Below are 25,071 nucleotides of genomic sequence, written 5' to 3'. Positions count from 1 at the left end.
CACCCATCCACCCACCCACCTATCTACGCAGACACACTGTGTTAGTCTGGCTACATTAGAAAAACAAATCCACAGAAACTCATATGTATAAGAGAGAGTTTTATATAAAGGTTAAATGCACATCAAGAAAACATCCCAACCCAGTGCTGCCCAAACCCACAAGTCCAACATTAGCCCGTATGTCCGACACCAATCCACAAAGTCCTCCTCTATCTCACAAAACACACACTATGATGCTGACTGCAGGAGGAAAGCCAAGTCAGTGAATGTGTAAGCATCTCAGCTCTGGCAGGGGTCTCCACACAGCTGCTCCAGCACCCAGGGCTGCATCAGGGTAGGTCAATGTGGCTTCTCCTCAGGGATGTCTTGCAGGAAGTGAGCCTTGCCAGCTGAAGCAGGGAACTGGCTAAGGCAGCTGCACCCTGGTCCGACCATCACAAAGCAAGAGACGCGAGAACTAGAAAGGCGAGGCTCACTGAGCCATTTATCCCTCCACCCTTCAATGAACCCCACATGTGTTTATCGGCCAGGTTGGCAAAATCAACTTTAACTAACACACACACACCTATCCACCCAGACACACACACCTATCCACCCAGACACACACACATACACACACACACACTCACTCATACGGCCACAAACATCCATCCACTCACACTCACACACACACATCCACCCACTCACCTACCCACCCATACACACACACCCATCCATCCACTCACACACACATATCCATACACACTCACACCTACCCACTCATCCGTACAGACACCACATTGATACACACACATCCATACATAGTTGCCTGCCCACCCATACACACACACACACCTCCATAAACACACCCCTACACACCTCCATACACACACACCCCTCTACACACACACACCTCCATACACACACACCCCTCTACACACACACACACACACACACACACACACACCTCCACACACCCCTCCCCCCGTCCATACCTGTGTGGATTCCGGCGCTCCCCCCTCGGGACACTGAAGCCTGACAGGCTTTTGAACTGAAGGACAAACTGAGCGAGCAGCCAAAGACAAAATAAAAACCAACCTCTGTTACTTGCGATCCTTAAAAACTCCTTTTAGCATTTGAAAACTCCCAGCTGAGGATAAAGGTAATAAGTTTTTGACAGTGGCGGAAAATTCTTCAAAGGGTTTGGGGGAAAGTCATCCCTTTTGGCTTATATCTGAACGGCACAGAAAAATACATATTTTATTTTACAGAGAAACCTGCCCTGGGGGCCTTGGGACCAGAGAGAACTTCTTGATTATTTCCCTAAATCAACAAGAAAACGCGTCCCTGGAAAAGAGCCCGGGTTCTTCCCAAGCCCCCTCAGAGGCAGGTTTCCTTTCAAAGAGGCAAGTCCCTCTCAGGCGGAGAGCAGACACACGCGCACACACACGCACTGTTTGCCAAGGGCCGGTTCCGTGGGCAGTGGCATGGCTTCTGTTCTCAGAGACGCCACCCTGGTGAGGGTGGGCAGACGGCAGACCCCGCAGCCACAGGGAGCAGAAAAGGCGGGTCTGAGTGGGAGGAACCCTGGGAACAGGGCCGGTGTGACAGCCTGCGAGTGGTGGGTTGGGCTGGGACCGCAGACCCCTGGGAGGTCCGGGTTTCTCCAGGCATGAGAGGCCCCTGAGGGCCTGCTCTGCTCTGTGTCCTTAAGATCCTGCAGGTCAGGCAGCAGCTGCTCCCCGGGAGGAAGACGGGGCTCTCTGTCCCATCCAGAGCACGTCCGGAGCCCAGGGGGGGGCGGGGCGCTCTCCCTGCCCTCCAGGCTCGCTGTGGCCAGAGCAACTCCATGGCCATCGGCTCACACCAAACACCTAAAAGAGGTCAAATGTCCCCGTCCCACCCCCCACCCCGCAACACCCCCAGCGCCTGCCCTCCCCCAGGCTGCCCGCCCTCCACGTTCAGTGAGCATCCCCGTAAAGGGGGTGCAGTGTTTCTAAGGTGTGTGCCATGCACCCCGCCACCTGTCGGAGAGGCCCTTCCTGGGGGGTCTCTGCACATCCCCCCATTGCCCCCCGCCCCACGGCTGTCTCCCAGCAGTCAGATAGCATTGCTGTCTCCTCACCTCGTAGCCAGAGAGCAGGGCGAGAGGTGGGCTGTCTCCGCTGGCTTACTACGGAGTTCGTTGACACCAGGGGAACAGGGCCAGGGACCACTCCATTCCTGTTTGCAATGAGCTGGTGACCTGCGGGAACCTGGAGGGCATCCTGGGATGAGAGCCTTCAGGCAGCCCTGGGAAATGGCTTGGACAGGCTCCTCGGCTCTGTCAATTGCCACCTGGGCAGGGTTGCCTCCAGCATACCGTTTACCCGGGCACTCCTAGCAGATCCAGAAGCTTCCAGGGAAAGGCCAGTGTCTGCCTGGGGCCACCAAGGGAGGGGGCCTGGGCAACAACAGCCCCCCTAAAGAGACAGATAGTGGCCCCTTCACATGGGGAGGTCCAGGGGACTCTGCGAGGCATGGCGAGGGCAGGTGCCCAGTTCCCATAAAGATGGGGGAGTTGCTTCCTGGGTGCCAGGCCTGGGACATTTCTGGCTGACCCAACTCAGGGACCTGGTTGCGAGGTGGTACAGGTAACAGAGGGGTTCTGCGGCTCGGTGAAGGTGCCCTAGGGAACGGACCAGCTCTCTGACAGCCACTCACGCACGTGTCGACAGCACACTGGCCATCATCCCTGAACTATGGCGTCCATCCCTGTTCCTGTCCCTCCCTCTGTCTCTCTGAGCTCTGTCCCTAGGTGACTGCTGCCCTCTGACTTTCCTGCCTAGCAAGACACCTGCGTGGGGCCGCTCTTACACCTCCCTCCCCGCCTGGCTAAGCGAGTCCCTGCACGGCCTCCTAATAGCCACCCAGATGAGCAGGGTCCTCCACCGCCCCCCGCTACCAGGCTTCTGCCCACCCCTCACTGGTCACTGCCAGGCTGCTAGCAGGCCGAGCCAGACCACTGACACTTTGAGGGCGGCCTTGCAGGTGGAGTGCCAGGACCTTGTCCACACATCCCAGACCCCCATACAGGACAGCAGGCCTGCCCTGGGGCCACTGGCCCCCTCTGCCATCCCCAGCCCCTCCAGAGGTCCAGTCTTGCGCCTGCCAGGCCCCACCTCCACTGCCCTGCCCGAGGGAGGACCTTGGCTGGGTCCTCCCAGGTGTGAGGGCTGCGGGACTGACCCCTCCAGCAGAGCCCCTTCAGCACCTCAGATGTGTTTGCCCCGGGCTCGCTCAGCGTGTGGTCTATCACGGCTCCAGAGGGCACTTCATTAAGATGACCGCTTCCCTGCCCAGCCGCCACAAGTCCCTCAGAAGAGGGGGCCCCTCTCCTGTCCTGTTGCCCTGGTGGCTTCCGCCCCTGGGATGCTGATTGGTACCGTTGATGGGACGGTTCTGAGCCCCTGCCAGCTGGGAGGCATGCCACCCACACATAATGACCACCTTCCAGGCCCCCTGAGCCAGGGGAGGGAGGTTGGGAGGGAGGGCAACCTCAAAGGCCTGTTTTAGTTGTGTGTGTGAGATGTGCATCTTTCTGTAGGGTGGGGCCAGCCAGGCAGATGGGGGACGACAGGGGACCAGACCGGGCAAGGGTCTTCCCTCCTCCCATCCGGGTACCTTATCTCCAGCTGGGCCCCCTGCCACACCCCTCCATGCTGATTCAGCATCCAGCCTCCTCAAACCTTGAAATCAAGGTCACTGAGGTCCCTGAGTGGTCCCTGGTGGCGTGTGTACACAGTAGGACCACATGTTGGATTGTTAACCACAAGGTCAGTAGTTTGAAACCGCCAGCCCTGCCTTGAAAGAAAGATGAGGCTGTGTGCACCCTCCTGGTTGGCAGTCTCAGAAACCCCAGGGCAGCTCTGCTCTGGGTCCAGACAACCATGATAACAGTGAGTTAGGTCTGGTTTTGTTTTCTGGAAGGTCCCCTTCCACCCGCCCTCAGTGCACCCAGCACCCCCCTTCCACCCGCCCTTGGTGCACCCAGCACCCCCTCCCCATCGCAGCTCCTTGGACTGTGTGCCCCAGTCTCCAGGACAAAGGGCCAGGCTTCAAGGTGACCACCAGCTCACCAGCAAGCAGCTACCAGGGGACCCCGCCCCCGGTGCCCCTGTGCTGTCAGAGCAGAGCTGGGCTCTGAGGGGCTTTCAGAAGAGACCGCCATGACTTGTCTCTGAGGTGCCTCTGGGTGGCCCCAAACCTCCAGCCTTCTGGCTGCCATCCTGTTCCGACTTCAGGAGCTCAGGCCAAGCCAGCACCATCACAGGCCCCTTGTCAGCCACTTGCCTGTGACCGTGCCCTGCGGTTCCTCCTCGTGCCAGGGCCCAGGCCGTGTGACTGGGCTGAACTCAGAGGGACCGGATGCTGGCTGGACCCTCGTCAGTTCTGTGATGCATCCCAGGGAGCTGCTTCCTCCGGCCAGTGGGGTAGACAGCAGGCTGAAGGTATAAGAGAAGCCACCTTAGAAGCGAGGAGACCCTGACCGCACCCCAAGTCTGAGGGCCTGGAGCTGACAACCCAAGGCCTGGCTGTCCACCCCCGCCCCCCATGCAAGCAGTCCTCCCTTGCTCCTGCCCCCTCAAGTCCACTCCTGCCTTTGGAAGACACCCCCCGGCTCTGCAGGCATGGGCCCTTTCTCCTGGGCCCACTCTGTGCCCTGGGACAGCCTCAGGTTGGGGACAGCATGAAGCCCACCGAGGCCTGGACATTCAGCCTTTGGCCCATGGTGCAAGGTGGAAGGTCCACCGGCACTGGTGTCTGTTCCTTAGCTGAAGGACACCGCCCGGGTCTCCACCACCCTCCACCGTTAGCTTGTGTCTTCATGGCTGCAGCAGGGCTGCCTGCCGGTGCACCAGCCACCACAGCATGGTCCTGCTTTGTCGGGGAGCAAACACTGTCCCAGAATCGGCCGTGGACCCCTCTAGGCTGCCAGGGAGGCTGTGCAGGGAGGGGTGAGTTGACGCTAACCAAGCCCCCTGGTGGGAGCCCAACCCCAACCTGAAACTGAGCCCATTGCCACCCAGCCGACTCCCCGTCACAGCTGCCCCGGAGTAGGGGGCCTCCAGGGCTGTCTGGATCACATGGCCTCAACCTCCCCCACAGAGCGGCTGGTGGGTCTGAACTGCTGACTTGACTTAATGCAGTGCTTACCCAACAGTGCCACCGGGTAGAAGGGAGGGACACGGAGGCAGCTCCCAGGCGGGGCAGGTCCCCACCCCCTCCTTCACCCCCTCCATGTGGCCGGAACCCCTTACAAAGACGTCAGGAGAGCTTCCCTCGCACGAGTGAAGGGTCTGAGGTTTATACTAGCTCTCTCTCCCCTCTCTCTTTCTGAAGGAAGGGAGCTTCGGCACTTTATTTTCAGGCAGCGGCTCATTATAATTCACTTGTTTGCAGCAAGAGTGCCCAGGCTGGGCCCTGATGCGCGGCGGGTGAGTTGTGCATCCCTCGCCAGAGCGCGGCACACGTGCCGGGGGAGAATCCCCGTGTCATGAACCCTTTGTGGTGGGTGCGCTTTAATGCCCTCGCCCTCTCGTGCGGGTGATCACAGGGCCTCTGAGGAGCCGAGCGTGAGAGAGTGGTGGTGGCCCTGGTCAGATGGTCAGGGTTCATGAGGATTCTAAAATGAACAGAGGGGGAGATGGGCCAGCGCACCTGCGGTTCCTGGGATGGGGTGCTGCCGCCGTCACCCAGCAAGGGACTCGGCAGGGAACCTGCATGCACAGTGCCCCACTCGGGCCAGGAGCGGGCACCAGACAGGTGGCATGGGTGTTGGAGGGGAGCTGGTTGGCGTCAGCCCCTCAGGGTAACAGGCAGTCCCAGGGCCCCCATGCAGGATTCCATGCGGGTACTTCTGGGTGGTGTGAGGTGGACACGCTGGACTCGGGGCCCAGGAGCCCCTGTGTGTGCAAGGACCTTGTGGCCGGTCATCTCTCCCGGGGTCAGGACTCTCAGGGCAGGAGAATCTGAGGGTCCAGCCAAGCTCACTGCCACCCTCCCCGGATGCTCCTCTGTCCCCAGTGCTCATGTGCACGCCCCTCTGGGTTCTGCCCACGTTGTCAGCACAGTGAGGTCACAGGTTGATCTTCCCTCTTGTTCTCCCCTTTCTGGGCAGGTGAACCCCTCAGCCGTGGTCATATTAGTTGTGGTGCTGGTGACAAGGGTGACAGTGGTGGTGATGGACGTGACAGTGACTAAGACGGTGATGTCGTCACTATGATGGTGATGTGACGACGGTAACGAAGGCAATGATGATAGTGAGGGTGGTGGAGGAGATGGAGATGACAAAGGTGATCGTGGTGGTGACGAAGGTGATAGTGGTGATGATGATGGTGAAGGTGATGATGGTGGAGATGACGAAGGTGATGATGGTGATCATGGAGATGATGATGATGAAGGTGATAGTGGTGATGATGATGGTGGTGAAGGTGATGATGGTGGAGATGATGAAGGTGATGATGGAGATGATGATGATGAAGGTGATCGTGGAGATGATGATGAAGGTGATCATGGAGATGATGATGAGGGTGATGATGGTGGAGATGATGAAGGTGATGATTGATGATGAAGACGAGGGTGATGATGGAGGATGATGATGAGGGTGGTGATTGATGATGAAGACGAGGATGATGATTGATGATGAAGACAAGGGTGATGATGGTGATGATGAAGACGAGGGTGATGATGGAGGATGATGATGAGGGTGGTGATTGATGATGAAGATGAGGGTGATGATGGATGAGGAAGATGAGGGTGGTGATTGATGATGAGGGTGGTGATGGATGAGGAAGATGAGGGTGGTTTCCGTGGCCATGCTGGCGCTGCTGGTGGTGGTGCAGATGCGCACATGGTGACGACGGTGAGGCCATGGTGATATGGCAGGGAGACAGCGACGATGTGAAGGAAATGCCGGTGATGAGAAGGGCAGCGGGGAGGACAGGGATGATGATGGTACCAGAGGAGGAAGGCACTTCAACCACTCAGTCCTGGGCACTTGCTAGGCGTCTTCTTAGTGGCTTATTGCTTTCACGTTAGCAATGCGATGCAGCGTGTTCCACTAACCCCACGTGACAAAATGAAGAACCAGGAAGCCCACGCGTGCCCAAGGACACACCCTAGTGAGCAGGAGACCTGGGATTTGAACTCACAACTATTTGCATCCAAGTCCATGCTTGTGATTGTGGACAAGGTGTGTCATGTGGCCGCGGGTCCCTGGTGCCAGTTACACGGCTGGACTCCCTGATAGGACTTCAGCGTTTGATAGCATCAGACTCAAGGTGTGCACAGCACGTCTGCGTTGCCGGTTCATGTGAATTATTTAGAAAATAAGACACCCTGTCCTCTGAAGAGCCAATTTTATGCCCAAGAATGGCTCCATCCATGAACCGTGTGCCGCAGGACCAGGGGGAGAGCGGCATTCTGTGTGTGTAAATGACATGTTTTATGGAGAAGTGTCGAAAAGACAAAGTCTTCAGGCTGGGTATGGAGTCGCTAGATGAGACATCGCTTCGGATGTTTCATTTTGTCTGTGGCCCATTAGACACAGCTTGTTTGCTCAGTCCATTAGAATGCCCCCCCCCCATGGTCCGCACAGCTCCGGGTTCGTAGCTCTCCTCCTGGTCCGCTTCCCTTTGCCCTTGAAGTTGCCCCATCAGACAGTCTTCCCAAGACATCACCACTGCTGCGAGGTCACCAGTTTCATGGAGAACCGGCATAGCTTGCGACGTGGCTCTCGAGTCTTACAAAGATGACTAGAGATGCGGGAGGTGGTCTTCCTTCTCCCCCCCACCCCCCGCCCTCCTCCCCAGCTGCATGAATTGGGATATTTGATGGCGGCAGGAAGGCAGGCGGGAATGGGCACACAGCCTCCGGGGCAACGTCATCACAGGCCCCGAGTCTCGCCATCTTGCCTGCACCCGGCTTCTCTGTCCCCTCCGTGAGCATCTGTGGGAAGCCGTGTTCACACACATCCCTTTTCGTGGGGTTCACCAGCACGGACACGGGGGGGGGGGGCAGGGGAAGACCCTGGAGGAGCCCAAACAGGAGCGTACGCGCGTCCCCTTGTGAGGCTGTTTAGTAAAGGAGGCTCTTCCACGTAAAGCCCCTCTCGGGGCCTCTGTGAAGGCACAGGTGGGTGTGTGACGACGTCGGCCGTGGGCACGACAGGAACAGGCTCAGCTCCCCTTCGACAGCAGCTGAGCCAGCCTCTGGGGGTGTGGCAGGCATCTTCTGCCCATAACCACCATCTCGGTGGCGGGGCATGCAGCTCAGGAGTCGGTGTGCTCGGCTGACAGGCGATCTCCTCGGTGCAAACTGGGGAAACGGCTCTCTAGTTCCCCCACTTCATTTCTGTACTCCACACCTTTGAAAACGGCCTACAGTTCAGAAGGATGGACCGTCTCTGCCCTCACCCCAACTCCCGGCTCGCTCGTTACTCACAGCACGCTTGCCCGGACTGTGAGCGTGAGGTGGGACGTGCGTCCTCGTAGTTCGGTTCCTGCCCACAGCGAGCCCGTGCACAACAGGGCGGAACACTGCCAGCCCCACACCGTCCTCCGACCGTTGTGCTGTCGGAGCCCAGGGATGCCTCCACCCTGTCTGTCTGTCTGCCTGCCTGTCTGTCTGTCTGCACAAACGTCGGACCGTTTCTCTCAGCCGTTTCCTTTTGAGTGCCACCCCTGCGGACACAAAGCCCCAACCGCCTAGCCCCACCCCGACCCCCCACGAAGGCTCGCTCACCCTGAGGAGGCAGCTCCTGCCCACCCGTCGTGCCTGAGTGCCTGCCGGCCTCTGTCCCTGTCCCGCTGCCCTCACAAGTTCTTCACTGGCCAGACGTCCAAGGAGATCACGGTCCTTCCTCCCAGCCAGGGGCCAGCAAAGCCCACCCACCACGAGTGGCCTGGCTGGTGTTTGAAACACTGTGGCACCGCTCCCAGCCCCACGCCAGCCACCCAGGGCGACACGCTGGCCCTCGGGCAAATGCACATGGCCGCCAGTTTGCTGGTCCCTCCGCCTCCACTGAACAGTCCAGTAGCCGCGTGGCGGTTTGGGTGTGAACAGCCTCCTGCCCTGAGGCCCCATGCACGTCCACACATGGAGCCTGAGTGGTGGCGAGCTGTGGCGCGGTGTGGCCTTACTGTGTGGTGTTGTGTGACATGGCAGCCAGCACCCCATTCCCAGGACTGGCTCGGGATGGCCGAGTGAGGCCTGACCTGGTCACGGGAAGGAGGTTCCCAACATGGTGACCAGGCTCAGTGCCGGGTGTGTCCAGTCCGCAGGCCACAGGAAAAGGGCCAGGCTGCTCTGCAGAGACTTGGGACCCTGGGACCCAGGGTAGGAGGGGCTCCCCACATGGTTCCGCTTCACTCTGCTCAGGGCCCACAGTGGGAGAGAGGCCGGGGACCCACTGGCATCTTAACTGCAGGCTGCCCAAGACCACACCTTGTGGATTGGGTGTCCCCCCGGGGAAACCAGACCCCTGTGGGTAGACACTCAAATCAGGGGGCGAGGGCTCACCTTGTGAAGGGGTGCCCTGAAGGGTACCCATGAGCATCTTCTCCCTCTTCCCACCAGGGACCCGTGAGAACATACGCCGGGCTCTCGTTAACATTCAAATGACTTGGAAAACCCCAATAACCATGAGCGTATTGTATTACAGCAACTCCGTCCCCCCACAAACGCCTGCGCTCACCGCGCCTGTTGGGGGGGGGGGGGGGTTCTCCGCTTGTGACGAGAGGCAGATTGAAAATAATTAAGGCCCGATTCCATCCTGCCTGGGAACTATTCCACAAGCTCAAGTAATCCATGCATCTTCACGCCGCTCAGGGAATGTTATCAAGGGCGGGCTGCAGGAGGGGGGTCACAAACCAGGACCCCACTTCTCACTGGCTGCCCAAGCGTTTCAGGGGCTGCTTGGAACCTGGATCTGTCTCACTGCTTCCCAGGCGTGGTGGCCAAGGGCTCCGGCTGGAGACCAGGCGGTGAGCTGAGGCGCAGGCAGGGCAGGCGCCCGCCTCGGTCGAGAGTGGGTTAGAGAGAAGTTGTGGGGCAGGAGCTTCACACAAGTGAGGCCGGGGGGCTTTGAAGACCTGTGTTTTCCTTGTGTGCAGTGGTCAGTTCCGGGGCTGCTGAGAGGGGAGGCCCAGTGTGGGCAGCTGGGTCTCAAAGACCTGCAGGCAGGAAGGAGACCGGGGTGTCTACCACGTAGGTTCCTCTGAGGGCTGAGGGAGGTCCATGCCCCATCTCTGATGGCTCCACGTGGGCCCCACTGTACCCCACAATGTCCTTCTTGAGCAACGGGCCTTCCTGGGGTCCATTCCCCAGTCCACTCTAGTGATGTTTCGGCTAAGACTCACCCCAGGACATACATGCGTCTCCTGACCTGAAACCCAAATGGTGGATCTGGCGGCCACCCCCACCTCCCTGTGACTTTGGGGCTACCTGGACTCTGTTCCTGAATCCTCCCCATTCCCAGTCTCCAGTCTCTTCCTTTGAGCATGCGATCAAAGCAAACCAAACTGGTGGCTGTGGAATCGGTTCTGACTCGTGGGGACCCCACCCCACCCCCTGTGTGCTGGAGCAGCTGTCAGAGACTGGTTTCTCAAGCGGGGGGCCAGGCCTGCCTTTGCAGGGGCTTTCAGGGCAGGTGGGGAGGGGTGGGGGCTGAAACCAAGAACCTGGTGGCTGGTCTCCGAGCCTGTTCGCACAGAGGGACTCCCGGGGGACCCAGGTCAGCGTTGGCAAGTGGCCGTCCGTGCTTGCGCAGGCAGCTTCTCTGTAAAAAGCCGACAACCATATCGACCATCGCCAGCCACGTGCTCGCAGCTCCCTGCCTCCAACTTCATGTTCACGCGCCAGACCTTAAATAGGTATCCCTCTCGGGGACTGGGGCACAGCTTCAGGTGCTGGGTCAAGAGGAGAAAGACCATTCCTTTGGTGTTTGCACACCCAGAAAGGTGCGAAACGGGGTCCCCCAACCTTGGCAGCTACAGCACCCCCTTCTCCCAGTGGGCGTTAGGAGCGGCTGCATGCAGACCCCTAGACTGCTGCTGGCGACCCTCAGCCAGTCCCTGAGAGCTGACCTCCAGTCTCCAGAGGAGGGTGAAGGGCTGGAGGTGGCCCAGGTGCACTTCAGGAACAGCCGAGGGTGGGGCCCAGGGCCACTGCCCCAGCCACAGGCTGACGGTCCTCTCCCTGTGTCCCCCACAGATTCGGTCAGACAAGGACAATGACATCCCCATCCGCTACAGCATCACAGGGGTGGGTGCTGACCAGCCCCCCATGGAGGTCTTCAGCATCGACTCCATGTCGGGGCGCATGTACGTCACTCGGCCCATGGACCGTGAGGAGCGAGCCTCGTACCACGTGAGTGTCCAGCTGAACCAGCCGGCCCGCTGCTCCCTCCTCCCCCACCCCATGCCCACCTAGTCCCTTGTCCAGTCTCCTCATCCCCAGGTGACTCAGACAGCAGACCAGCCCTGAGATGAAGCAGGCCTCACACACAAGTGTCCACACCCCCACGCTGTCCCGGGGGAGAGGGGACAGGCCTTACACACAAGTGTCCACACCTCCACACTGCCCCAGGGGAGAGGGGACAGGCCTCACACACAGGTGCCCACAGCCCATGCTGTGCCTGGTGGGAGGGGCCATCAGGGGAACAGGTAGGGCCTCCCTGGCAGATGCCCACACCACAGCTGGAATAGCAGGGTCCCCACTCCCTCTGCCATCTCTGGTCTCTCCTTCTCTAGACAGGGGCGCGGGGTGTCCACAGGGGCCACAGCACCCAGGTGTGAGCCGAGAGCCTGGCCCAGAGCAGGCCTCAGCTGACCCTGCCCTCCCTGGCTGTCTCCTCAGCACAGGGGTGGCTCTGAGGATCAAGTGAGCCTGTGCAGGGCCCTGCACCAGAGCCCACACCTGGGGCCACTGTCTGGGGCCGGGGCCACTGTGAGCCTGCAGTCAGGAGCAAAGCCCTGTTTATTGAGCGCGAGGCCGACATGCAATGAGTCTGCTGTGCTGCTGCTCCACTGTCCCTCCAGCCTGTGTCCCATGCTCTGGCTCAGTGTCCCGGATTCCAGGAGAGAGGTTGCACATGGACAGGGCCATCTGGCTCATCCTCCAGAGCCTGCAGGGGATGCTAAGGGACTACTGATGGGAGGGGTGGGGTCCGGAGGAGCCTGGTCCTGTATTTGGCGGTCATGCCCTCCCCAGGGGTCCCCTGGACCAAGTGGACTCCGAGGGCCACAGCAGGCAGTTGGTCCTCTCTGGACTAGGGGGAGTTTCCTCTCTTCTCAGACTGGTTGCTCTAGCCCTGAGTGGCCACAGCTCTGCATGGACAAGATATAACACCCCCTACTTCTGTCCAGTGAGCAGGGACACGGATGTGGCCAGAGCTCAGGCTCATGACACCTGATCTAAGGCTCTTGGCCCCCGGCTTGGACGTCCCTCCTGAAAGCAGCTCTCAGATGCCTTAGCTCCCTGTATCTGCTACTTCATCTTCCATTCGCCCACCCACCTGTCTAGTCATCCACCCATCCATTCAGCCATCTGCCCATCCAACCACCATCTGTCCATCCATCATCTGTCTATCCATCTAAACTTCTACCCATTCATCTCTTCATCCATCCAATAATCTCTTCACCCTTCTGTCCATCCATCCAGGAATCTGTCCATCCATCCACTACCCACCCACCCATCCATCCACCCATCCATTCAGCCAACCACCCTTATCTCCATCCATCCCTCCATCTACCCATCCATCCACCCACCCATCCTTCCTTCCCTCTACTCATCCATCCTTACATCCATCCATCCATCCATCTACCCATCCATCTATCCATCCACCCATCTCCCCATCCATCCATCCATCCATCCTTCCAACCATCCATCTACCCATCCATCCATCCACCCACCCACCCACCCATCCATCCATCCTTCCAACCATCCATCTACCCATCCATCCATCCACCCACCCACCCATCCATCCATCCTTCCAACCATCCATCTACCCATCCATCCATCCACCCTCCCACCCATCCATCCATCCATCTACTCATCCACCCATCCATCCACCCACCCATCCATCCATCTATTCACCCACCCAACCATCCATCTATTCACCCACCCAACCATTTGCACTTCCACCTGCCCCTCCAGGGAACCATTCTTAGCACACACTGTGCACCGGGCCATGTGAGCACTGTGCTGATGAAGGAAGCAGGCATTCCCCAGTTTGGGGAGCTGAACAAAATGGCAGGGGTGGCATCTGAGCTCCTCTGGCTTCACAAGAGGGATGGAGAATCCAACTCATCTGCCCATGGCCAGTTCCTGTGAGGCAGGGGTCAGATCTGCCTCCACCCATCCGTCTCCTGACCTGTTCTGTGACCAGCCATCCTCCCACGCTCTCTCTGCTTCCCTCCTGGGTTCAACAATACACTGCACAGCCACACAGAATGCACCAGCTACACTCACAACTACGGGGCTTCCTAGGAATGTGGACAATTCACAATTCTGGACCAGAAAGACTCGGGGCACAGTTCCTGGACCAGGACTGCCTCCTCCCAGCATTCCCACAGGCACACCTCTCTTGGCTCCTTGGCCTCTGCCCTGCTCAAATGTAGCATTCCGAGGCTCTTGTGGCACTGCCGGTAAATGCCCAGAGGGTACACCTCTCTCCCACAAGCCTCAGCCTCAAGGCACTCATTCTAAGCTCTGTGGAAAGCAGATCTAGCTCCCAGCCACATCCCCAGAGACACCTCATGCCACTGCAAGGTCCCTGCCTGGGGCCCCCGACTTTATGAGAAGCCCACTGCTCGGGCTCGGGGGGCTCTTGGTGCTACTGCTGTTCATCCCCTGCCTCCATCGAGGAGGTGCCATGAATGGATCTCGGGATCCACAGGACACACTCATTCCTGGGTCTTCTCGCCCAATGGCAGTGAGGCTCCAGGCCTGCTTCCGAGACAGCTCAGCACATACCCAGCAGGGGGGCAGCATCGACCTCAGCCCACATTCAAGCTCCAAGTTGTGCGTTCACAATTAATCCAGTTAATATTCACTTACAACTGGGTCGCGTGGTCCTCTCAGCCCCTTCTCTGCCACCTTCTTACCGGGACCCATCAAAATCACTCACCCCAAGAGCTCACCCCCGGGGGCAAGTCATGCTTGGCCTGATGCCTGTAGAAAATGGCGTGTCCCCCAATTCTTCAGCAGGAAGACCACGGGGCTTCCAGAAACAGCTCTGTCCCCTGGACTAGGCTGCTTTCTGCGATGGAGTCTGCGTGTTCCTTTGCACTCTGCCTCCCAGGGCAAGGCCGGGGCTCGGGATGCGGCTCGAGAAGAAACAGTTGATCTCGTGGACTGGGTGGGAGCAGAGAGCGAGCTGTGTCTGAGTCCCCAGGATCTAGAGCACCCAGGATCTAGGGATCTAGAACAGCCCTTTCACGGGTGCTGCCCGCCTCATAACAGTAGTGAAATGATAGCGATGCAGGGGGGTCGCCACCGCATGAGGACCTGTAAGAAAGGGTCGCGGGATGAGGAAGGTTGGGAACCACTGCTCTAGAGGAACTGCAGTGCACCTGTGTGGTTTTGGAGGTGGCCAGGCACACGTGGAGAAAGACACCTGGAGGGGCATTTGGGGCACACCTGCACTGGGGTCTGCCCCAGCCAGCCCATTCCTGGCAGAGGCACCAGAGCAGCGGGACATCTCAGAGGAGGGGCCGGAGGAGGTGTCCGTGCGATGCTCCGATCAGCTAATCGGCATGCTTCTCCCAGGGGCAGGGTCTCCAAGGACCTCTGCCCACTCTCAGAAGTGGTGGTGGTTGTCATGGCAACTGAAGCTGACCCCAGGTGGCACGGTGGGACTGCCACACCACCACCACCCCCCAGGGTTGAGCAGGTTGTCAGCTTGACAGGGTGGACAGCGGGATCTTTTCTACAGAGTCACCTGCTGGGTGGGCTCGCCCTGTGCCCGGCCCTGTGGTGAGCTGCTGAGCAGAACTGAGGGTGCTGTGGAGGGAGGGCCATCCGGCCCATGTGTGTGGTTCGCTCGCTCCCAGAAACTGAGGTCCACTGCCCACCTTCCCCGATCCCCACCCCGCCCTGCACCTCTTGCTTCTCGGTCTGACTAGAGCATACCAGCGGGTGGCTGGGGCTCGTGACCGGCATGACAGTGAGTGAGTCAGAGAGGAAGGGAAGTAAGAGACGCCTGTGGGCCTGAGGACCCCCCACCAGGTCCCCACTCAGCCTCCATCCTGGTCCCAGTCTCCCTCATCATGTAACCGGTCAGGTGTCCCCACCCGACTGGCCGCTGGCCCTGCAGGGTGCCCCCCAGCCTGATTAGTGAGTCACGTGTAAGTACCCACAGAGCACATGCCCCCAAAGTGCCCACCTCGGCGGCAGCTCACTGATTACGTCATCGTGTTGCCCGAGGTCAGCAGATCAGCTTTAATTCTCCACCCTTCAGAGAGGCCCATCGCCCTCAGCTGCCCCGCTTCCCTGCTTCACCGGCCTTGGGGCCAGAGTCCTCAGGGCCAGGATCTGCCTGCTCTCTGGCTGCTTGCTGGGAGGGGTGGCTCTTGGTACGGCCCCCCCTGCCACCCTCCAAGGCCCCTGCCACTCTTCTCCAACCTATTTTCTAGACCCTGAAGAAGCTTTCAGAATCAGAGCACTGGTCTGGGCTCTGACCACCAAGGACAGCCAGGCTCCAGCCCAGCTGCTCTCATGCACAGGATGCCTACGGTACTCCCTGGGCGCCCAGCAGGCCAGGACAGGGACATGGAGAGGAGGGAGCAGGGAACAGGATTCGGACCAGGAGAGGTGGAGCAGGGAACAACAGGACGGGGACCAGGATCGCTGGGAGCAGGGAACAGGACAGGACCAGGAGAGCTGGGAGCAGGGAACAGGACGGGGACCAGGATTGCTGGGAGCAGGGAACAGGACGGGGACCAGGATTGCTGGGAGCAAGGAACAGAACGGGGACCAGGGAACTGGGAGCAAGGAACAGGACGGGGACCAGAAGGGAGACCAGGGAACAATAAGACAGGGACCAGGGAACTGGGAGCAGGGAACAGGACGGAGACCAGAAGATGGAGACCAGGGAACAGGAAGGGGATCAGGAGAGGTGGAGCAGGGAACAGGACTGAGACCAGGAGAGTGGGGGGAGGGGCAGGCAGGGAAGCTGGTGGAAGGACCAGGGTCTGTCTACTCCCCACACCTGGCTTGGGGTCCTTTGGGGCCCTGGCACCCAGGCCCTGCCCCCAGCTCTCCTGCCTCCCAGCTTTCCAGAGTCTCTGTGGCCCTCTCTCACCTGAGGGCAGGACAGGCTCCCAGGAAACCATGTGCCAGCTGAGCCCTGCCCCGCTCCTGGGACTGAGCACATCCCCTGGGGACTTCCACCCCATGGCACCAATCTGGACTAGTGCCCGAGCCAGGCAGTGAGGGGTATTGCATACATACCACCTATCTCATCACCCCCAACTTAAACCAAAACCCCAGGTGCCACTGAGCCAGCCCCAAATCCACGGTGACTCTGCCCCAGAGCAGTTTGGCTGGGGACTCTGGTGATTCGACTCCTCCCGGGGGTGCTGGGAAGAGAGGCCTGGGGACCCCCTCCTGACCGGTCACAGCTGTGGAGCACCCCATGGGGCACAGGTCTTCCCACGTCCATGGGCACGGGCTGTGAGAGGGGCCTCCAACCAGGGCAGGCCCCCGCGAGCTCTGGGCAGCCAGCTTAAGAAGTAAAATCGGCAAGTAAACCTGCCGGTACATGAGCGGATCAGAGCGGCCCACTGTGCACGGTGCAGACAGTCTCTGGAAGCTTCCTCTCAGGACTCCCCAGGGGGGACAAAGCCAAAGGAAGTAAAAGGCGAGTTCACTGCCATCGAGCCCGGTCTGGCGCACAGGGGCCGTACAGGGCACGGGAGGACTGCCCCATGGGCTCCTGAGATGACGGAGGCTGCCAGGCCTCTCTCGCCCCAGCCCTGGACTGGCCCCGCAGACACAGCCCTTGCAGACAGACGGTGGTCGGTGGGGGACAGCTCCCCACAGCCTGTGCTCGGGGTCGGGGGGCCGTGGGCCACCTTGCTCATTCTGAACGAGCGTCAAGCGTCTCAGAATGTCTTGCACGCGGCATAGGCTACGTCTCCAGCAGCATCGCCCCCAAAACGCACCGGGAGGGCAAAGCACTCGGGGCCCCCTTCATTGTGGGGATGCCTGTCTCAGGGCAGGTTCACAGAATTCCCCAGCTCTCAGGTCCCTGCGTCCGGGTGTCAGGGGCAGGGTGCCTGAGGTGGGGTGAGCCCCTGTGACACCTGCAACCTCTCTGCTCCCCTCGCCGCGCATCCCTCCTCCTACACACACACACACACACACTCATTCACTCACTCACACACTCCCGGGCTCCCGGTCCCGACTCCACAACAGAGCAGACACTGCCCCTTTGCAGGTGGCACTCGGACCGGGCAGCACACGCCCCAGAGTCCCCGCCCCCCAGCCCACAGTCCTGCAGTGTGCGCAGGTGCTGAGCCCTCTCCTGAGTCATTCCCATAGCTGGACTGAGCTGGGGGGGCAGGGGCGGTGGTTATCTCCCCCAGCTGCACTTGCTGGACAGATGGAGTCAAACTGCCCCTGCCACGGTGCCCTGAGAAGATAGGGACTTTCCTTTTAGCTCCGAAGGCTGCCTTCCAAGCCACCGTGACCTCTGACCCCTTGACAAGATTAAGGATCCCTGGGCACTAGGTGGCCACTCTGGGGGGGGGGGTGGCTGCCGCAGCTGCGGAGGGTCAACAGGGACAGAGACCATTCCGAGGTCTGGGGCCTCGGGCGTGTTCTTGAGATTTGAGTTGAGGGTTTCCATGCTTGAGCTGAGTTTGGGGGGCACTGGCCTGTCGGTGTGGGTGTTGCTGGAAGCTGGGCCCCAATGGGTTCAGTTCCAGGTTCAGGGGTCTCCGAGGGCCTCAGTCGCGGGCTCTGGCTCCAGCAGACCAGGGCATCTGGTCTCTCCTTGAGTGTTAAGTTGTATTCCAAGCCATCCCCACTGTGTGCTGGAACTTCTGGTCAGGTCTCCGTCAGAGCAGGCAAAGGGGCCCCAAGGTTAACGTGACACCAGGCGTGTCACAGACAACACGCGTGTCACCCTAGGAGACAGCCTCGCTTCCCCCCAGCAATGACACGCACAGCCTGAGATCACGTGTGACAGCGTCAGCACCTCAGGGCTGTCTATACCGGACCTGCAGCTTCGGGGCATGGGGGGTTGGTCCCAGGGAGCATCCGTGGGGGTGTCAGCCTCCACAGGGTCAAAATAAAGGACTGGGGTGGAGCTTGTGCCCCCAGCCAACCCCCACCAGGCATCTCCCACCCTTGGCTTGAAGCCACTATGACGAAGACTTTGAGTCCTGTGTGTCCAATTTCAATGGGGACACGGGGCTGCTCAGAGAACCCCAGCAGGGCCACCTCGGGCCCAAGTCACAGATGATCCCTCCCCTACCCACACCTTGGCTTCTCCCCCAAACCCAGGCCAGTGACTTCAAGGCCCTGCCCGCTCTGCCCACCCTGCAGGTTCCAGGCCCCACTCCCCCCACCGGGTCCCTCACTAGGGTGGGGCGGACCTGGTTCCCCTCCACAGGTCCGGGAAGGCGAGAGGTGGACACACGGGGACACATGTGGGCGCCCAGTCACCTCAGCCACTCCAGCTCCTGGTCTCAGCCCCGCAGGCGTGTAAGGAACCCCCCGCTGAGCCCTGTGACCTCTCAAAGGACATGAGCCTCAGTTGTCACCTCTCTCAAAACCTCAGCTGTTAATGCCTAACCCCTCAGCCCTCCCTCACTGCACCCCCACACTGCAGCCTGGCTGCCGTCAGTACCTGCTGGTCCCAGACTAACCCCAAGTGCTCTGCACCCTTTCCCAAGGTTTTCCCACTTCCCAGCATAGGCCGCACCCTGTCCCGAGGCTCCCCTGACATGGGCCCGCACCCCTGTCCCGAGGCCGGCCCCTGGCGTGGGCTGCGGGCACTGACAGCGTGTCCCCGCAGCTGAAAGCACACGCCGTGGACATGAACGGGAACAAGGTGGAGAACCCCATCGACCTGTACATCTACGTGATCGACATGAATGACAACCGGCCCGAGTTCCTCAACCAGGTCTACAATGGATCCGTGGCGGAGGGCTCCAAGCCAGGTGAGCGGGGACCCCCCTGCCCCAAGGAGGGCACTGGAGGAACTGGGGGTATCCGGGGGCCCCATGGCCAGACCTTTGGCTCCCCGGGACCAGGCACCCACTGGGACTAGAGGCTGCTCTCTCGTGAGCCGGGCGCCATCCAGCTCCGTGAGGGGACAAGGTGCCTCGCCCTGTAGTGATGAGGGGAGGGGCCCCTGGGCCTGGGCTCTGGTCACCCCTGGCGTGGCACTGTCCCAGGCCGGGCGGGGTGATGTGCCCCCTGGGGTGTCAGGTGTAGGGACTCAACGCCAAGACCAGGCTCCTGCCCTTGGATCAGCACCATCCCTGGCGACCCCCCAGAACACAGTGGTCTCACCTTGTTCCGGGGCTGCTGCCGTGTTGTTAAGGGGCTTCTGGGTCAGCCCCACTCACAGCACGCAAAGGACAGGTGGCAGCAGCGCAAAGCTGCCCACGGCCTCTCACCGCCTGCAGTTTGCCAGCCCTTCCCCCCCTCGCCCCTCTGGGCAGGTGGGCGCTCAGCCTTAGCTTACTGCTCAGCACAAACTGTGTCCCCCTCCCCCCGGAGCATTGAACCCAGCCTGTCTTCTCCCCGCCCCTGATCTGGAGGATGCCCTGCGGGAGCCCATGAGGGGTGCTGTCACCAGAAGGGGCCTCTCACCCCTGACCAGACGCTATCCAGAAGCACTGCCTTTCAGGTCCTGCCTGCCACACTCGCACACACACATCACACACGGGGGGGGGGGGGGGGGGCAGGACACTCGGCGGGCGTTACTCATTCAGGGACAGAAGCACCCATGGCTGCCCAGCTTGTCCACAAAAGCCCTGCGCCGACCGGTGCGCTCCACTCACCTCGCTGGACAGCTGAGGGCCGGGCGGGGTGGGCTGGAGACCCTCAGCAGCTCCTCCTGGGCAGCCCCTGCTGCCTGCGTTCCCAAGGTCCCGGGTCCACAGAATGGTGACACTCTGAACCCCTCTCCCTCGAAGCACTCCCTGCCACGGAGTCCACGCGGCCACAGCGGCCCTCTAGCACCGGCTGGAACGGCCCCTGTGCGTGTTCAGACGGCAGCTCTGACGGCGGCAGAAAGCCTGTCTCCGTCTGCCGGAGCGGCTGGTGCTTTCGAACTGCTGCCCTTGAAGAGAGCGGCCCGACGTGCGACCACTGCGCCGGCCTCTAGGAGGCCCCGAAGGTGCCCCAGTGCCTCAGTGGGTTAGGCAAACCCAAAAGCTGGAGGTTCAAGCTCACCAGCCGCTCTGAGGGGAGGAGGCCTCTGGGAAGATGGCTGACCAGCCCACCCACTCCCAGGGGTGCACCCAACGCGTGGCCGCCCTCTACGACTGAGGAGGGCACCAGATTAATCTGTACAGGAGCGGAGACCCCCACCTTCTCCCCCAAAGGGGGTGATGGGTGTGAAGTGCTGATGCAGCAACCCGCCCAGCGCACAGCCCCCCACCACCACGGCTCCTCCCTGGGCAGCCACGGATAGTTCTACCGGCCCTTGGGGTCACTGTGGTTTGGGGTGGACCCAATGGCAGAGGGGCTGGGTTTAATCTGTCCCTTCTCCCTTCAGCCTCGCCACCAAACTCGGGCAGCCCCCAGGCCACCCCTCTCCCTCACCCCGTTCCCTCCAGCCTTGTAGCTTGTTGCCCACCTGGCAGGACCTTCCCCAGCGATCAGATCCATTCTGAATCCAGGGCAGGGAGGCTTCACCTCTGTCCTGGCCCCAGGGCCACACCGCCCCAAGAAGAGGCATCTGCATTCAGAGGGATGCTCTCCAAGGAGAGGCGACCACCCACCGGGACCACTCCTTTCCCTCGGCCCCTGGCCCAGGCGGCCTGGCATTCTACGTTTCCGAATCAGTGTCGCCCTAAACATTAACTAGCTGGAAGTCGCAGGGACCCACTCCTGCCCGGCACGGAGCTGTTGCTGGAACATTATTCTATTAGCGGCCCTGCTTGGTTGTTTATTTTATTTCTTTACGGTGGAGGCGCCCCCCGGCCCCCACGAGATGAACCCCACGGCAGAATGCACAGATGGTGCCCGATACTTGAAAGTCATATGAATATTAAGAAGTTAAATCTTTACCCTCCGTGGTTTGAGCAGAAAGCCAATTATGGGGCTGAATTAGTTTTCAAATTAAACTGCAATTTAAGGCTTGTGAAATTAATCCTCGAAGGCGCCCCGGGCATCAGTACAGGCTCGCGTTCTCTGCGGAGACACCCCGGGGCCCCCCGCCTGCCCGCCCAGTGCCCGTGCACATGGTGAGCACAGAGGTGGCCCCACTGCGCCCCCCCACCTCCCGCCCAAAGCACACCGCCTTCTGGGTGGGAGTTGGGGGTGCGAGGGGCCTTCTGCGTCACGGGGAGCCCCCTGGTGGGGTACCACAAGGTTGGCGGCTCGAAACCACCAGCGGTTCCTGGGGGAAGGATGAGACCTTCTAGTAGCGTTACACTCAAAACCCACAGGGCCAGTTGTAGTGTCTGGTTTTTCTCTTTGTTCTCAGGTCCATTGCTGGAGGACTGTTAGTTAGTCCGGGGGTGGGGGTGGGGGGGTTGATTGTGTTTTAGGGCTCCCTGTGATGGTGCTTCCCGCGGCTGGTGGACACTCTGAAAACCCCAGGTCCCCGATTCACCCCACAAAGCAGAGTAAAGCCAAGCCCACAGCTGCCGAGAGGATGCCAGCTCACAGGGAGCCTAGCCTGTAGGACGGGGCAGAGCTGCCGCACCCAGCTGCAGGCTGTCAATGAACACAAGCAGAGGCCCATCTTCATCCCGCGGGGGGGGGGGGGACTCGGGGGAGCGGGCTGGAGCTTTAAGCACTGCACCTCCAGGCTGCCTCCTCCTCAGAGCTGTGTTGTCACCCATTGCCACTGGTGCCAGGGATCTAGGAGTTGGCTGGGACGCCTAGGAGCCCCAGGGGGCCGGCCCCACGGGTGTCCGTCACCTCCAGGCTGTCACTTACAGGCAGGAGCAGGGCTCTCTCCCGAGAGGCCACTGGTGGGCCAGACCACTGACCTTTCAGCTAACCACAGGCACTTCCAGCATCACCGGGCCCCCCTCCCGCCCACCTTCACACCCCCGGTTCACTGTGGGGTGCCAACCAGAGACCAGGGCTTCTCCTCCCAGGGGGCAGGGGCAAAGGGGCCCCATCCCAGGCCGTGCCCCGAGGCCAGAGCCCTCCACACCTTACTCACCCCAGCCCGTCGCATCATCTCTCCGATAAACCCTCTCCAGAACCACAAGGTCAGCAGTTTGAAGCCAGCAAGCCCCCAGCCCGTGCTCTTGGAGAGAAAGATGAGGCTTCCTGCTCCCGTCAGGCGTTACAGCCTGGAGGCCCCTGGGCAGCGCTGGCCTGTCCAGCAGTGAGTTTGGGGTGGAATTTGGCCAGACTCCGCCCAGGACGGGGGAGCCCAGGGACAGATGAACTCTGGTCCCTGAAGCCGTGTGTGGTTCTGGGCCATATGGGGCCTGGTCTCTGTGGCCCCTGACCCCTCTTCCTGCAGCCACCCCGCTGAGAGAGGGTGGCTTCATACTGGGGTGAAAGGTGCCCCAACTCTGCCATGGGGTGGTGCCACAGCCAGTTGAGCCTGGAGGGGAGATTGGAGCCCACTGTGCCTGGGGGAGCGGGGAGGAATGGGGGGGTGGGCTCCCTCTGAGCTGGCTTCTGTTTCAGGCACCTACGTGATGACGGTCACCGCCAACGATGCCGACGACGGCACCACAGCCAACGGGATGGTGCGCTACCGAATCGTGACACAGACCCCGCAGAGCCCCTCCCAGAACATGTTCACCATCAACAGCGAGACGGGGGACATGGTGACGGTGGCCGCTGGCCTGGACCGTGAGGTGAGTCGCCCACTCTGTGAGCGGGCACCAGGGGGCAGTCCCCCATCACGGGCCCCGGCCTGTCTCAGCAGCCTGGGTGGGGGCTGCTCCCAGCCCCTGCTTGTGCCCCAGCCCATGAACCTCAGGGCCCGGGGGACAGTGTAACCGGGATGCCCCGGTAAGCAGGTGTCTCCGCGTCCACCTTGCCAGGCACCGAGAACAGGCTTGACCCGTGTGTGTGTACTAGGTAAGTGTGTCAGACCAGAGCACGCTGACACACCCCGTGGGTCTCGGGTGGCTCCTTGCCTCGCCCGGCTTCAGACGGCCCAGGTGTTCTTGGCTGGTGGCTGCGTCTCTGGGCGCAGCTGTAGGCAGACGTGGCCTTGGCCCCTGAGCCACGCGGCCTCGGAGCTCAGTGCCACGTGCTCCCTCCGTGGGAGTGCTCGCCCGGCCCTGCCCCAGGCAGTCAGCATTGCTCAGTGGCCTTAGAGGCATGGGTGGGGGGCTTCCCTGAGGTCACAGCCGGGGGGGCTGGGTGGAGCCCACCTGTGGCTTCCCATCCTGGCTCCCTCCCACCACCTCACCAAGACGGACCAGTGCTGCCTGCTGGCCAGAAGCCTCCCCGGCTGCCTGTCCCTGAAAGACTGACTGGGTCGGGGGTGGAGGCTGTTTCCCAGTGTCTATTTGGTGAGTGAGTGTTGGGGTCTCTCAGACCAAACGGAAATGTACACACCACATCTGGGGATTCTCCTTCTGAGCTAAAGATGTGATGTGGCCGCAGCAGTGGGGAGTGGGGGATGTTGCCGATTCTGGGGGAGCAGGGGTTCCCCCACCACCAGTGTGTGTGCCCAGCAGAGGGCACCGTGGCCTCTTCAGGGACGGAGCCCCCACCCAGTAAGGCAAGACAGGCGGCACCCCACGCCCCCCCCCCCACAGCCTCCAGGCCTGCAGAACATTCCACAGGGAAACACTCGTCTCAGAGCCGAGAGGCAGGGCATGCAGAAGGCAGGGAGGATTCTGGGAGCGCTGAGAACATCAAGGCCTGGGTGCCCCCACTCCCCGCCCAGCAGGCCCAGGGGGCTCTCCCCATGACCTCTCCCCGCGGGGGTCTCCAGGGGCATCGACTGTGCCTGGCTTGTCTTTTCACCCTGGCGACGAGGTCACTGCCGTTGCCCCTCTGTGCCCCTGGGTCACACAGTACACACCACACACACACACACCGTGATCCCTGTGTTACCACCGCAAGGTCCGTGGTTTCAATGCCCCAGCCGCCCCGAGGAAAGAGCCTGAGGCCATCTGCTGGTGTGGGTTCAGAGCCTCTTCCGAGCACAGGGCAGCCCCGTCTGGTGCGGGACTGGGGGTGTCGGGGTCTTGATCTCCCTCCAGTGGGTGAAGGGTGACCTCAAGCCACCAGCCATTCAGTTCACAGCCGAGCACTGAGCCGCCGCACCACGACCGGGCTGCCGGGCACAGCCACCCGGGAGACATGCCCCAGCCGTTCCTCTCCTCCCCCACCTGCCCACCAAGAGCAGCACCCTCCCTGGGGGGGCATCACAGGTGGCCCCCGCTGTCTCCCATGGGGCAGGAGCCTGGTGACTCTGTCATCACCACCACTTACAGAGACCCACCCCCAGCGCCTCCCCTCGGGGGTCTGTCCCTGCTCCCGCTGCCAGGCCTGATTGCAGCACTTGTCTCCTCTCTCCAGTGAAGAGACCCCCAGGTGGGCCAGGACGCTTCCTGCTCCTCCCCTCTCCTCTCCTGACACCTGCTGGCAGGGGCCCACGGGAGGGGGCTCATCGGAGGGGGTACCCCAGCCTCAGCAAACCACCAAACTACACCTGCCTGCGTGCTGACCCAGACAGCAGGGGCAGCGCTGGGTCGAGGTCGAGCCTCGGGTGTCAGGGTGGAGGCAGTGTGGGTCCCAGACCTTCCCTAGTCCTGCCCCACGCCCTCCCCTGCCAGCGGGCAGGTACGCCCCGCACCCCACCCACCCAGCCCTCCTGGGAACACACTCACTCTCTGGCCCCGGGTCAATGAGAGGGCCGGGCGAGGGCCAATA

The 25,071-nt window shown here is 61.1% G+C and overlaps 1 protein-coding gene across 1 annotated transcript in view; it reads left to right on the top strand.

Moving 5' to 3' along the window:
• CDH4 (cadherin 4) overlaps positions 1-25,071 on the top strand; it is a 254,354-nt gene that overhangs the window by 215,647 nt on the left and 13,636 nt on the right. Inside the window, exons 6-8 of the mRNA XM_075527720.1 lie at positions 11,233-11,388; positions 19,046-19,190; positions 22,861-23,033. Of these exons, the coding sequence (XP_075383835.1) occupies positions 11,233-11,388; positions 19,046-19,190; positions 22,861-23,033 (474 nt within the window). The remainder of the gene's footprint in view (positions 1-11,232; positions 11,389-19,045; positions 19,191-22,860; positions 23,034-25,071) is intronic.

This window comes from Tenrec ecaudatus, chromosome 12, assembly GCF_050624435.1.
Source record: "Tenrec ecaudatus isolate mTenEca1 chromosome 12, mTenEca1.hap1, whole genome shotgun sequence".
Taxonomy (NCBI): domain Eukaryota; kingdom Metazoa; phylum Chordata; class Mammalia; order Afrosoricida; family Tenrecidae; genus Tenrec; species Tenrec ecaudatus.
Note: the sequence above shows the minus strand (reverse complement) of the source record. Positions and strands in the feature narration are given on the sequence as shown.